Source organism: Vespula pensylvanica, chromosome 1, assembly GCF_014466175.1.
Source record: "Vespula pensylvanica isolate Volc-1 chromosome 1, ASM1446617v1, whole genome shotgun sequence".
NCBI lineage: Eukaryota > Metazoa > Arthropoda > Insecta > Hymenoptera > Vespidae > Vespula > Vespula pensylvanica.
This window is the reverse complement of record NC_057685.1, coordinates 5,036,134-5,049,551: the sequence shown is the minus strand read 5'-3', so window position 1 is coordinate 5,049,551 and position 13,418 is coordinate 5,036,134. Positions and strand designations below refer to the sequence as shown.

General features: G+C 28.6%; 4 protein-coding genes across 7 annotated transcripts; 2 read left to right on the top strand and 2 right to left on the bottom strand.

The window, feature by feature from the left end:
- The first annotated feature begins 3,289 nt into the window (after nucleotides 1–3,289).
- LOC122632999 (transmembrane protein 258) lies at nucleotides 3,290–4,449 on the top strand. The gene is made up of 3 exons (XM_043820440.1): nucleotides 3,290–3,445; nucleotides 3,645–3,890; nucleotides 3,983–4,449. The coding sequence occupies exons 1-2, from the start codon at nucleotides 3,443–3,445 to the stop codon at nucleotides 3,882–3,884; spliced, it is 243 nt and encodes an 80-aa protein (XP_043676375.1). The 5' UTR covers nucleotides 3,290–3,442; the 3' UTR covers nucleotides 3,885–3,890; nucleotides 3,983–4,449.
- On the bottom strand, nucleotides 4,263–6,608 carry LOC122632638 (tumor susceptibility gene 101 protein). Its single transcript, XM_043819731.1, has 8 exons — nucleotides 6,275–6,608; nucleotides 6,101–6,185; nucleotides 5,928–5,993; nucleotides 5,690–5,853; nucleotides 5,496–5,616; nucleotides 5,156–5,382; nucleotides 4,719–5,077; nucleotides 4,263–4,648 (listed from the first exon to the last, which is right to left on the bottom strand). Exons 1-8 carry the CDS (start codon nucleotides 6,326–6,328, stop codon nucleotides 4,462–4,464), a joined length of 1,263 nt encoding a protein of 420 aa, XP_043675666.1. The 5' UTR covers nucleotides 6,329–6,608; the 3' UTR covers nucleotides 4,263–4,461.
- A 130-nt stretch (nucleotides 6,609–6,738) lies between these two features.
- Nucleotides 6,739–7,486, top strand: LOC122632938. The gene is made up of 3 exons (XM_043820299.1): nucleotides 6,739–6,897; nucleotides 7,111–7,297; nucleotides 7,377–7,486. Exons 1-3 carry the CDS (start codon nucleotides 6,817–6,819, stop codon nucleotides 7,463–7,465), a joined length of 357 nt encoding a protein of 118 aa, XP_043676234.1. The 5' UTR covers nucleotides 6,739–6,816; the 3' UTR covers nucleotides 7,466–7,486.
- A 92-nt stretch (nucleotides 7,487–7,578) lies between these two features.
- Nucleotides 7,579–13,141, bottom strand: LOC122632476 (GATOR complex protein MIOS). 4 transcript variants are annotated; one of them, XM_043819504.1, is made up of 17 exons: nucleotides 13,123–13,141; nucleotides 12,368–12,432; nucleotides 12,014–12,148; nucleotides 11,383–11,641; nucleotides 11,031–11,228; nucleotides 10,665–10,952; nucleotides 10,364–10,591; nucleotides 10,128–10,289; nucleotides 9,880–10,061; nucleotides 9,674–9,807; nucleotides 9,492–9,605; nucleotides 8,975–9,341; nucleotides 8,761–8,899; nucleotides 8,528–8,666; nucleotides 8,243–8,450; nucleotides 7,966–8,174; nucleotides 7,579–7,871 (listed from the first exon to the last, which is right to left on the bottom strand). In XM_043819504.1, exons 4-17 carry the CDS (start codon nucleotides 11,501–11,503, stop codon nucleotides 7,784–7,786), a joined length of 2,577 nt encoding a protein of 858 aa, XP_043675439.1. In that variant the 5' UTR covers nucleotides 11,504–11,641; nucleotides 12,014–12,148; nucleotides 12,368–12,432; nucleotides 13,123–13,141; the 3' UTR covers nucleotides 7,579–7,783. The 4 variants fall into 4 exon arrangements, with proteins under 4 accessions (XP_043675439.1, XP_043675262.1, XP_043675351.1 ...); XM_043819327.1 differs by lacking the exon at nucleotides 13,123–13,141 and having other exon boundaries at nucleotides 12,368–12,621; XM_043819416.1 differs by lacking the exon at nucleotides 13,123–13,141 and having other exon boundaries at nucleotides 12,014–12,126; nucleotides 12,368–12,621.
- Between the last annotated feature and the right edge of the window lie 277 nt (nucleotides 13,142–13,418).

Sequence of the window (13,418 nt, the reverse complement as noted above, 5' to 3'; positions counted from 1 at the left end):
AAAGTAAGAGTCTGTTTTAACTGGATTTTGTTGAAAATCCTTTTGATCCTGATAACCTTCGTTAAATATTTCTTCTTGTTTAACTTCATGACTAATGTCATCTTGATGATCATGACCATGATCGTCATGGTGAAAGTGACTAGTCCAATATTTCCATTCGTGGTGAACATCCTTATGATCTTCTTCCTCGTGAAACGATGGTTTTTTCTTTTTTGGTATTTCCTTTTTGTGTGGCACGTACTTTTTACGAGGCACCAATTTATGTATGAATATCGTTTTCGTATGAATGTGATGGTTGATGATCTCTGGCACGTGTATCTTGAAATGTATACTGAATGGAAATCAGAAGAGAAAAGAGAATAGAATTTTTTCAAGAGAAACAATATTTTAAATTTATAAGACGATCGTCTCGGTATTTAATAGAGTCTAGATAATCTCTAAATAAAAATTTTAAAGAAACTTTTAAATTTTTAATGTATACTTATTCATGAATCTCTCTCGGAGAAATAATTTATTTTCATTTAAATTTATAAACCTATAATTTTTTGATCGTACATTGATATATATATATATATATATATATATATATATTTAATTGTAAATCTTTCAGAGAGATGATTATTTTCATTCTGACTATAAAAAAGCGTAAAAAAGCATATATCGACGATGGAACTCTGTCTTAAGAAAAATCGTTCTTAATGATTTATAATAAAACGATATAAATACTGATTTTAAACACTCACTGTTCCTTTCCTCCGTTTCCCAGAAAAATTTCATTCAACAAAACTAGAAGCAGACAAGTCGATTTCATCCTTATATTTATATCTCGAATAATACAACTCAAAGAGGTTTAATAATTAAGAATAGATACGAGAAATCGATCGTTCGCGATCGTAAGACGATTTTCAAAGTGAATCTGAATCGTCGACGGTGAGATTGTCGCTTATATGCCCGATCATCATTTCCCCGTTCAATCGTTTTATTCGTTTATAAGTGTTTACGCTTCATCGAATCTTTTTATCCCAAACTATAATATTTTTACGCACGGTGAAACAATACTCCGCAACACGTCGCGCCAATGAAATTATCTACGTTCGTTGAAGAGAGTTTATAGTTTTCTGCAAAACAAAAACAAAAAGAAAAGAAAAAACTGAGAGTTATTGACCTTCTGTTTTCATTTCACACGACTTCTATTAAACTTCCATTTACAAAGTTACTATATAGTGTAGATATAGTGTAAATGAAGTGAAAAGAGAAATATTGTATTTATTTTTTTTTCTTTCTTCATCGAATGCAATTCCTTCTTATTGCAATTTCATTATATATATATATATATATATATATATATATATATTTATATATTTTAATATGACAAAATAATAATAACGAATAAGATTTATTTCTATAAAGTAACGTTTAGATATATCTTTTTTTTTTATAGATAAAATGAAAACCAACACTATTACTTTCTTTGTCATACCTTGTCCTTTTATTTTTTATTGCAATTTCGTTACATTTTAATATCACAAAATGTTTTAGCATTCTTTGATTTAAACGAAATAAAAAACAACACTTTTTATTTTTTTATTATTACGATTATATTGCACTTAAATAACATACAACAATAACACAAAGTTGAACTGGAGATTTACTTAAATAATATAACGGGTACATTTGGCGTTAATATATTAAAATAAAAATTTGTACTATTTAATAACCATTCTTTGGATTTTCTTCTTGGATATATTTCTCCAATAATAATTCATCTTCGAAAGAAATCATAATTCTCATGCTCGTGACTTTGCTCGTGCTCGTTTTTTTCTTCGTGATGTGGTATTATTTTATATATCGTGTGAGTATGCTTCACGTTTTTCACTTTGTAAGGTACGTGTATGACCACCTTTTTTCTGCGAACATAACAATAATAAGAATAAGAATAAAAATAAATAATATCATGCAAGTGTAAGGTAAAAAATAAAATTTCATTGAAATACTTACGAAGAGGACGATGGTGATATCAAAACGAAAAATATAAAAAGAAAAATCAAAGTCTGTAATAAATGAAAAAAAAATAATGTTAGTTATCATTTAAATATAATATTTTATATTATATATATTAAATCTATATTGATAAAAATATAATATAATATATATTAATATAAATTATATATATATATATACACATAATAAAATGTATCTTTTTATATACCAAAAAGTTGCAATTCATTGTTGATATGACGAGTAACAAATTCAAGGTTGCTCTGCGAAGATCCGTGACTATTATCTAAAGAAACTCTGAGAGAAACACAACTCCGCTAGCGTTTATATACTACACACGATAACTACCGAAGCGAATCGGTGTACTTAGTAAATGCTTTCAGAACTCCGCCCAAAGATCAATTGAAAAGTCATTGATTTCAGAAATAAACTATATGATATTTATTTAAAAATTCTTAATAATATATCTTATTGTCATCGACATTGTAATAATAAGAAAAACAAAAAGAAGAAATTACATGTAAAACAAGTACTTAAAACAATTACGTAGATCAATATTTTTTAAACTTGATCTCTCGATCGACCATATTACAAGATTGTTTCTTGATACACGCATGTAATCGATTGAGAAACTTTCAACCACAAATTCAAATATCTCACAACGATCGTATATCGAATACCAAAGAAACAGCGGAGGGGGATTGATTAAGGTGAAAATATCCGAAGGAATAGAAAGCTGAGGAAGAAATTCCACTACAATCGCATGTTCACTTCGTTCATTATGGAGTAGGTAAGTACTTACATACCTACATACAAAACGGTTCGGCGAAAGGGAAAGATATCTCGAGTTTAGTAAAAAATAGAAGAAAGAAAGAAAGAAAGAATTTAAGGTAGCGAGCCGAGTCGACTGATCATGATCATAATTGGCCATTTCGTTAATTTCACGGTCACGTTATTGTTCGCCGACTGGAACGCTATTTACAATAGCTACTTAGATACTAACGAAAATGAATTTTACGATGTGAACATTCTTTTACTAAAAATATTTTACTTCCTTGTTCATTTTTCTCGGTAACAAGTATATCACTCGATAACGAATTGTATCATATCATATCATTTAATATAATTAATTCAAACTCGAAAAATAATAATTAATATAACAATGTTATCATTAAATTAATTTTGACAAATGATACAAGAAGTGTCAAATTTAAAATTCATATAAGATTCGCGCAATTCGTAGATCGATAAGGAAGGGATCGATATATCGTTACACTATCGAATCATTTAACGTGTCGATATTTTTCTTCCGCAGCCATATTTAATCGAATCTTTGTGATTCGTGTCCTTATTTTATTCGTGTGATACTGTATATAAGAGCTTTGAATATTGTTGAGTTTGTCAAGTGACAACGAGCCACGTCAAAGTAGATATCATTTAAAAAATGGTAAATTTTATATAAATTCTTCTTGTAAAATATATTTATTTCATTTGATTAATATTTCTTCTCACTTTTATCATTTTAGGTTATTTTTATATACAATATCATTTAGGTTATTATTCTTTTTTAGGTTATTTTCTTTTTCCTAAGAAAAATAAACGAATCTGTATTATATTTTATTAATCGTATGATCATATTTATTTAGATGGAAATTGACTTTATGACGAGATATGTTTCGCCTATAAATCCAGCTGTTTTTTCGCTGCTTGGAATAGTATTGCTTGGAATTGGAGTATTCTTCACAGCATGGTTCTTCGTATATGAAGTTACCAGTACCAAATTTACAAGAGATATATTCAAAGAGTTACTAATATCTTTAGTAGCAGCTGTATTTTCTGGATTTGGTGTATTATTTTTACTCTTATGCGTGGGCATATATATATAAATATAGGTAAGAACGTTATAGATTATATCGTAACGCATATATTATAGATTAGTGTTCATAGAATCTTTAAAAATATAACTATTCTTCTTTTTTTCTAGTTTGATCAATGACAAAAAAAAATACGTAACATTCGTTGCAATGACAAAATATATTTATAAGATGAAAGAGCAGGAAAACTTATCACATAAAATCTATTATTATTAATACGTTAAATTAAATAAAACCATGCTTGAGTATCTTTTTTATATTACGTATGTGTTCTTTTATTCTATATTACTTAGCATGATATTTGGTATAGTATAGCATAAATCATTTATATAATAGCTTGGGTGCATTATTCTTATGTTGATATATCGATGATTGCACTAACGATACAAGAAAATTTGTAAAAATGTATTTTGTTCGAAGGAATATTATACATATCGATAAACTATCATAGACTTTACAACATAACCGATCTGCTTACTGCAACCGATGCATACAATGCACTTTTCATTTGTTTGCACAATATGAAAATTATATACTTTGTTACAAATACGTTATAATAAAAGAGTTTAATGTATGAGTTTATGACAGTTCAATCTGTCAGTCCAGCTTTCTGACGACATCGTTGCATAAGAGCTCTGAGCATAAATTGTCTACGCGAAAGTTGTCGGACTTGTTTAAGGAAGGCATCCAAATCTATAATACCAGATCGCAATCCCTCTGCAAGATAATATATAGCATCCTCTGTGGCAGCCTCTTCAGCAAATGCGTTCAGCATCCTGAAAAAAATATGTAATTTTTATACATTAATAAAAAAAAAAAACAAAGAATTTATGTAGAAAGACTCACTGTTTATATAATGGAGCAATAGTGGTAACAGCTTCATCAACATCTATCGACTGATTATCAGAAAGTTTTGCTATTTCCTTCTCTAATTCAGCCTCTTTGTCTTGGAGAATAATTGTATTCTTTTCGAGTTCTGCTTTTTCCTTATTTAATTTATCAAATAACTCTGAGAGATAAGCAGAACCACTATTAAGTTCTTGCTGAGTACGACGCAACGTTTCAAGTTCTGCTTGCAATTGAGAAAATTGTTCTCTTAATCTGCGACGTAATTTATCTTCCACAGCAGACACTAGAGATGCTCTAATATGCTCTTCTGTAATGGTACCAGAACTTCCGCCAGAACTTCCTGGTACTGTGGGTGACTTGTAAAATAAATCTTTGATCATTCCTAATTTCTTATAAAATTAAATAATCTATCAAAATTCATAAGTATAACTCACTGGCTGTGTAGCAGGCGGATAAGGATAAGAACCACTATGTCCTTGTCCTGGATAATTTAAACCACCACCTTGATACATTCCATAACCTGGATATGGAATATTTGATGTTACAGATGGTGGATAGGGAGGGTAAATATTATTTCCAGTGTTATATTGTGAATTCGGTGGATATGGCATAAATCCACTTCCTGGCATAGTAGATCCAGCACCAGGCACTGGCATGAAAGCTAATTAAATACATGTAATAATAATATTAAATTAATATTTAACAATTCATTCTTATTGAATAAAATGACGTATCAATTCTAACATGTTTGTATAAAAAATATATTATTCTTACGTTGGATAGGATATGGTGACGTATTTACTTGTGTGTCATTACGTGAATTAGCATATACAGGCGGCTGCTCTCCAAATGTCACGACCATTACTTGTATCAAACCAAGTAAATCAGAAGTATGCTAAATGAATAAAAATGAGAAAGAAAATACTCTTTTTATACTACTAACATAAAAATTCAAATCTGCTACTTACTGGTAACCAATCATGAAGATAAGGTAGATAAATTTGGCCATTATGATCAACATACATACTGACTTTAATTCTCATATCTGATGTTGGTTTAACATAACATATTGGTGCATTATTTGGATGTGTATCCATTAACCATATACATATTGGAATATTGTAACGACTTCCTGCGGAGTTTATTCAAAAGTTAACTCTAATTAGATAATTCTATGACAATTATCCTTTGTATACATACAATTACCTTTATATGTAACAGGTATTGTCCCTAGTAAATTGAATAATTCTTTTTGAGTTCCATCCACAAATACTATAGATAACACAAATTGTCAGCATTTAAAATCATTTTATAATTATACCATTTGTAAATACTACTTTAGATATAAATAAATCGTCTTTCGAATCATTATCACTTACCAAATGGCTTTATTTCATATTGTAGACCTTTATACGTTGACAAAACACTTAGAACCTGAGTTTTTGTAATTTCTGGACTCTGATACTAAAATACCCAAAATTTTAATGAAATAAGTATATAACCAATGAAATTTTGCTATTTCAAAATTTTACAAAAATTTTATAAAAACTTGCCTTTGACAAGCCTTGTCTTATCTTCCCTTCATCCTGAGGTGTCATTTTGACCATTTAGACTTCTTTTAAGAAACTTTCTTTGAATATAAACTAATAGAAACGTAATTACATATACAATGACAAAAAATAATTATATATTAGAAATAAATCACATATGCACGTTTTTTCTTAGCACAAAATTATTACCAATATAAATATAAAGATATATTTATTAAATTAAACAATCGGACTAATGATATCAGACAAGCACCTTATCTTTCTCAGATATAACCAGATACTTTATATAGGCTCGGCTAACTTAAATTCTCTATACACGATCAGTTCACTTCAAAAGAGTTTCACTAATCAAGTATCATATTTTTATTATGGACTGCTGTGGAATGCGTAGTCTACTCTATTATGACGACATCGTCGATGACTATAATAGATGGCGTAAGTGAAAAACAAAATATGAAATATAGCTTATCCTGCTTTTTGCTAATAAAAGTAGTGGTTAGATTTCTAAATAATATATTATATCGTAAATAAAAAAAGAAGAGAAAATGGCAAAGAAACGTATTAATGGACGCTACTTAGGGCAAAATATAGGAGAGGAAGTTATTTTACTCGGGACCATTAACCGTGTAAGATGTTTTTAAAAATAATTGTACACAATACAAAATGCTTGTAATTTGTATTATTCGTATCATGCAAATCACAATTAAGATTTATTAATTTTTATTGTTAAAATCAAAAATATAATATCATATTTTATTTGATCATTATGCTTAAGGTTTTGCTCTTAATTAAATAATTATTAAAGCAATTATACTTTTATTTATAACTCATGTTTGTAGAAAAGTTCAAATGGAAAAAATATAGAACTTCTTACAACGGATGGTGTACAAGTAAATGTAACATTAAATGAAGCTCTTGATATTAATGCAGAAGGTTATATAGAAATACATGGAACTGTACAATCAAAAGGTACCATGTCATGTAATAGTTTTATTCTTTTCCCTACCAGTATGACAACAAAATTTCGTAAGTTCATTATATTTTTTGATTTATTCAATAACGTATAATACAGTTCTAAAAGAATTAAAAGTTTTATTTATTATAGAGACAAATCAATACAATGATCTTCTTGCTGTGTTAAATGTATTAGGAACAAAAAAATGGATGGTATCTGAAAGTGACTGTGGATATTAAATTTTGTGAAATTTTATAAATGAAAAAAGTACGTATTAATATTCCTATCATTTTCAAGTAAATTATAAAATGAATAAGTAAAAACATAGGATATAATTATTTGTGAAATAATATAAGAATACATAATATATTTATTAAAACAAAATACTTATTTTTAAAATCTTAATGTAAGTTGAGGTAATCAACTTTTCTATCAAATATATATAATTAAATTAATATATATATATATATATATAGATAATGTGTAATAGTCTCTTCAATCTAAATATAAGTAATTAGTTTTATAGGACTGTACAATATATACGTATGTACATTTATTTACATAACACTTGCTCCTATTTTACAGGATGCATCCAATGAAAAACATCTACATGTACAAGATGTTACTGGGCATTCAGAGTGTTGTCTGTAATATTGAATTTCATACATAATATTAATTTTTTTAATTTGTAAAACTTTTGATTAAAATTATATAAAATTAATAAATTTTTTTATATTACCGAAACCAATGAGTTATATGATCAGCATGACCACCATGTCTGCATGTTTGACACCATGTAAACCAATTATTAAATTCTGTAAGTTTATTATCATCTTCATTTCTGCTTATACCAGCAGAAGTTAATTGAATTCCACTAACAGTACCCATATGCATTAAACAAATTGCACATCGTGGTAATGGTTTTCTACAACTAGGACACGAAGACATCTAAAACAATCAAACACAAATATTATTTTATATATTTATTTTGACACTTCAAATTCCACAAATGTTACCTTTAGTTTATTAGAAGTACTTCCTAATCTGCCAAATGGTCCTCTAGCTCTACTGAGTCCTTGCATAAAAGCAGAAATACTTTTACCGCAGAAATTACAAGAAACATATATTTGTGGGGGTGGTTTTTCATTTGTAGAAGCTCTCATAGCAATATCAAAGTGAGCTCGTTGATTCCACATTTTCCAAGCATTTAATAGATCTCTATAACTATAATATACAATATAAAAAATAGATTATAAATTATTTCTACGTTTATAATTTCGATTTCATTATTATTATTGTACCTAGCTATCCATACTTGAACTTGATTCTCTTGAAGTAGTTTAGATGACAGTGCTCTAATAGCTATAAGACTGCAACTTTGTACATCTCCAGATATTTCTAAATACCTATTTAATAATTTAATACCTTCTAAACTTGCTCCTAAAAGATAACAATTATATAAATTATAGTAGTTAGATTATTTATAGCATGACAATTATAATTCGTATTATTATTCAATTTAATGTCACTGTACCTGTCAAAAGGAAACCTGCTAAATTTCCTTCATCAATCAAATTTTGCGTTAGTCTTTTTATATACTCAATCAATTTATTATCTGGTAAAAACATAAGAGCAAATGCAACTCTGTCTTCTACTGCCATACCATTTTCATTCTATAATTACATAAATAAATGAATTAATAATTATAACTTCTTATATAGAATTCACATGAAAAAAAAAAAACTTACAAGTACATTCTCATACGAATCATTATCTGCTGTCAAAAATGCAAACGTAGCTCTTAAATAAGGATCAGACAGTTGGCATCTAGACTTTAAACACGACTCTCTCCACATGCTATTTCTATCTTCTGAAAAGCCAGATATTGCCATAGCAACGATATTTAAATTTGTAGCTATTGACATTTTTCTAGCACCACGATTTAATATTTCTATAGCTTGTCGCAAACAAAGATTAAAAACAGCTATTGCAGCAGCTCTGGGATATGCTCCTTCTCTTACCAATCTATCTAAGAATAGATTTTCATATGGAGCATTCGTATCTTTCTCAAATCTCCAACCACATAATAGAAGACCTTTGTCTCTGTCTGCAGATCTATATTTATGAGAATATTTATATATAATTATATCGTAAACTTCGATCACGTAACAATATAATCTTTTTTTTTTTTTTTTTTTTTTTTTTTTTTGATCATAAATTGATTATTTATGACAGAAAGTAGTATTTTCTACCTGCACAGATTACCTATAAATCTTAGCAGTATGAGTGGAACCTATATCTGCCCAGGGTCGATAAGTAAGTTCTGATTTTAGTAAACCATTGTTAGAATTTTGTTGTCCATCCAATTTCAAAAGTGTTCTATGGGAAAAAAAAATATATATATATATTAATATACACAGTTACTTTATTTTATAAGTTTATATTACCTTACACCAGGATGCTTATTATCTGGACTGAGTACAGTTCCATCTTCTACAAGAGAACGACTTAGATACAGCCATTGCCATAAATTTTTAAGAGTATCATTTTCAGCTAATTCACCATTTTGTGCCAATTCAGGCTATAATGAATAAATAACACTGTATATTTAAAAAAATATGTTACATATAAATCATATTTTTTATGGACTCACTAGTAACCCATAGTCTGCTAAAGCTCTTGTTTTAGTTAGAATAGAAATATCATCTATAGACTTATAGATATTATCATTGCTACAAATGTATTTAAATGATTTTGAAGCATGATTCCATGCCATGTAAGATCTAGTAGACCAATTAACTGTAATTCTTTCACAGACTGTATAATCTGTAAATCCTGTAATATAAAAAGATATTATGCATTTTTTTTTTTCCTTTTCTCCTTTTTTCCAAAGAGACAAACCTTGTTGTGCTATTGCTAATAAACGATATGCATGTGTCGGATGCCATGCAAAACTAACTGGACTATGCCATGGTGGTGCTACTGTTCTTTCCAATGCACCAAGTTCTGCATCCTCTCCTCCTCCCATTCCACAATGTTGTATATCATACAAGTGTAGTGCCACTGCAATCCAAAGAAAAAAAATTTTATATCAATCTTATCGCATAATACATTTTTTATATTAAATAGAGAAATACCCGAATCTTTTTGCAATGCTCCCAATAAGTTATGCCTTGTTGGACACCATAAAACTTTTGTAACTGGTTTTCCTTGTGATAAAGTAAGAACAGCTTTCTCAAACCACCGCGTGTCCCATATAGTAATTTGATTATCAACGTGTGAAAGAAGATAATTATTATTATGTGGATTTACTGATAAGTCATACACTGCTTTTGTGGGAGCAGCATTTACTACTTTAGCAGAATCTGAATAAAAAATTCAATAAACAGTATTAGAGAATACTATATACAATTAATTTAACAATTTTGTTGTTAGTACCTCGAAAATCAATCATTTTTAATTGTTTATTATTAGCACCAGCAACTAAACATTTTGGTTGACTTTTAAACCAATCAAATGAATGTATTACTTCTGATACAGCCAATTCTGCTACTGGCCTATTTGGATCCGTTTGAGTATTGTTATGATAAATTCTTTCAGAATTTTTGGTTATATCCCATAGAAGAATAGAGTGATCAGTTCTATGCTTATCTAAACCAGTAACTATTAAATTTGAATCTACCGGATTCCATGCCACAGCATTACATTGTCTTGCGTGTTTTGGAACTATAGAAATTTATAAATAAATATTAATTTGATAAATTAATATTAATTTCATATAAGAAAAACATTTTGATTCCTTACCAAGTTCTTTACCAGCATATCCGTAAGAATCGAATATAGTTGGACCAAATGTAGTTAAAACAACTTTTCCATCGTCTTGTCCGACTGCCAATAAAATATCTAGTTCTGCTTGTGGATATATATCGATACATTTAACGTAATGATGATTTGTATTTGTTGCTAACAGATGAGCGACAGTAGAATCAGAAAGTTTAATACCTATATACAATAAAAAATATATAACACCTTTTAAATCATGTACAGTATTATTTTATATATCTTCCTTGATATAAGAAAATCGAGTAGAAATTTAAATAGACAAATAATAACGTTAAATATCTTTTATCAATTTCTTTGACAATCATATACTCACATAACTGTCTTATACCATCTTTTATATCTGCAACTTCGTAAAGACATATTTCTGTTCCCCATGTAATAAATTTATTTGAATGAACCGGTGACCACAATACATCAAGTTTAACACTACTCATTTTTATTGAGAACACATTCAATATTAAAATTAAACTTCTCTTAAATGCAAGGTTCCTTCATTCTAACTTGTATTGTATTGCACTTGCGCATACTCCGGTACCAAATAGGTAGTGAATGCTTTCCAATTACAAACATCCCTAGTGTAAACAGACATATTTCTTGTCAACCATCTATTCTGATTGGTCACGAAATATTTCGTAGTAATCGAAATCGACCAATCATTTGTTAATATTCTGATAAAACTTTGATTGATATTTTTGATTCATAACGATCATATATATCATAATTGTAAAAAAGACACATAAATAAAAAATAAAATAATATCACTTGTGAACTAATAAAAAGAAACTTGCAAATAGAATAAACATGATTTATTTTACTTGAATGGAATCATTCTTTTGCCCTGTAATATCATACGAGACTAGTGATATGTTTTGCGAGCGAGCAAACGAAATATGAATTAAGCTCATGATACCGAGCCAAATGTAAGAAGCACAAATTACACTCACCGTACGTTTTATGGGCCAAATATAAAAAATACCAGTAAGATTCGTGATTCCATTTTCATAGATGCCTGAACGACTTCGTTATCGACTGTGACGTTTGCCGGGCCGTTCATCACCTTTCGTTCGTAACATATGCGACTTCAGAGAGAAAGAGAGAGAGAGAGAGAGAGAGAGAGAGAGAGAGAGAGAGAGAGAGAGAGAGAGAGAGAGAAGTACCACTTTATAAATTTTTTTGGTTTTCGATAATAAAATTTTTATCTGATAAATTTGTCAATGTGTGTGTGTGTGTATTCATTCTCAACTTTCTTTTTTCCTTCCCTCAAAAAATTTTTCGAAAATGATTACTTGATTACTTACTTGATTTTCAAAATCGCGCCATGAAGGAGTAACCTCTCTAATGATATTAGATTCTTTTCATTGACCTATCGAGGAAGAACAAAGTGTAAATGAATTTTTCAATGAAATTATTATTTTTCATGCGTCGTCCCAGTATCGTACATATTGGCAATTGCCATCGTAATCACATTCGATCGTAATTAATTTAAGTTTAAAACTACGAATTCAATCGCACGTAACATCGTTCGATTACTAACGATGATTTCAAAGAAAATGGCGTCCAACCAAACTATTACCACGCCTCCACAAGAGGAAATATATATAAATCAAATCGAGGATAACGATACTAAAGATTATGGAGATAGAGGAGGGTCATTTACGCATCTCTAATTTTTTTATCGATTTTATAAAATATGTAAATGCATGCTGATGAAAATGTGTGAAATATATTGAAAAATGCTACAATTCTTATGTTACATATTTCGATATTGAAAATGATGGTTTTGTCCCACAATATGTATATACGTATGCGTGCCGTATATGTATGTAATCCTTAATATATATATATATATATATATATATATATATATATATATATAATCCTTTATTGCAGAGAACAAATACGAAAGTAAATCGAACGATTGTTACTTGCATTAAATATTATTGCATTTTTATGTTATTTCTTTGAAAAGAATCACATATATATAAATCTCAAATTTTCGTACAGTCGCTATAGTAAATACGATAATATGGAATATTATCTTTTATGTATGTACCTTTTCATTTAGAAAAAACTTCTTTCTATCATTCGTAGCAAGACAAGTCGAACTTCATTAAAATTGTAGTTTTATTTTGTTGTTCTTCTAAAACTATTTATCACGTTTAATTTTATAATATTCAAGATTATTAAGTATAATTCTTGATCGATTTGATACACGAGATGTTCGATTGCTGATGATCAGTTGAAATGTAAGAATTTGAATCTACAAGGTAGGAATCTGTTTTAACATCAGCCGGTAAGTAGAGAAATCTGTTGTATCGTCGATTGATTTAATCAAAATTTATATATAAG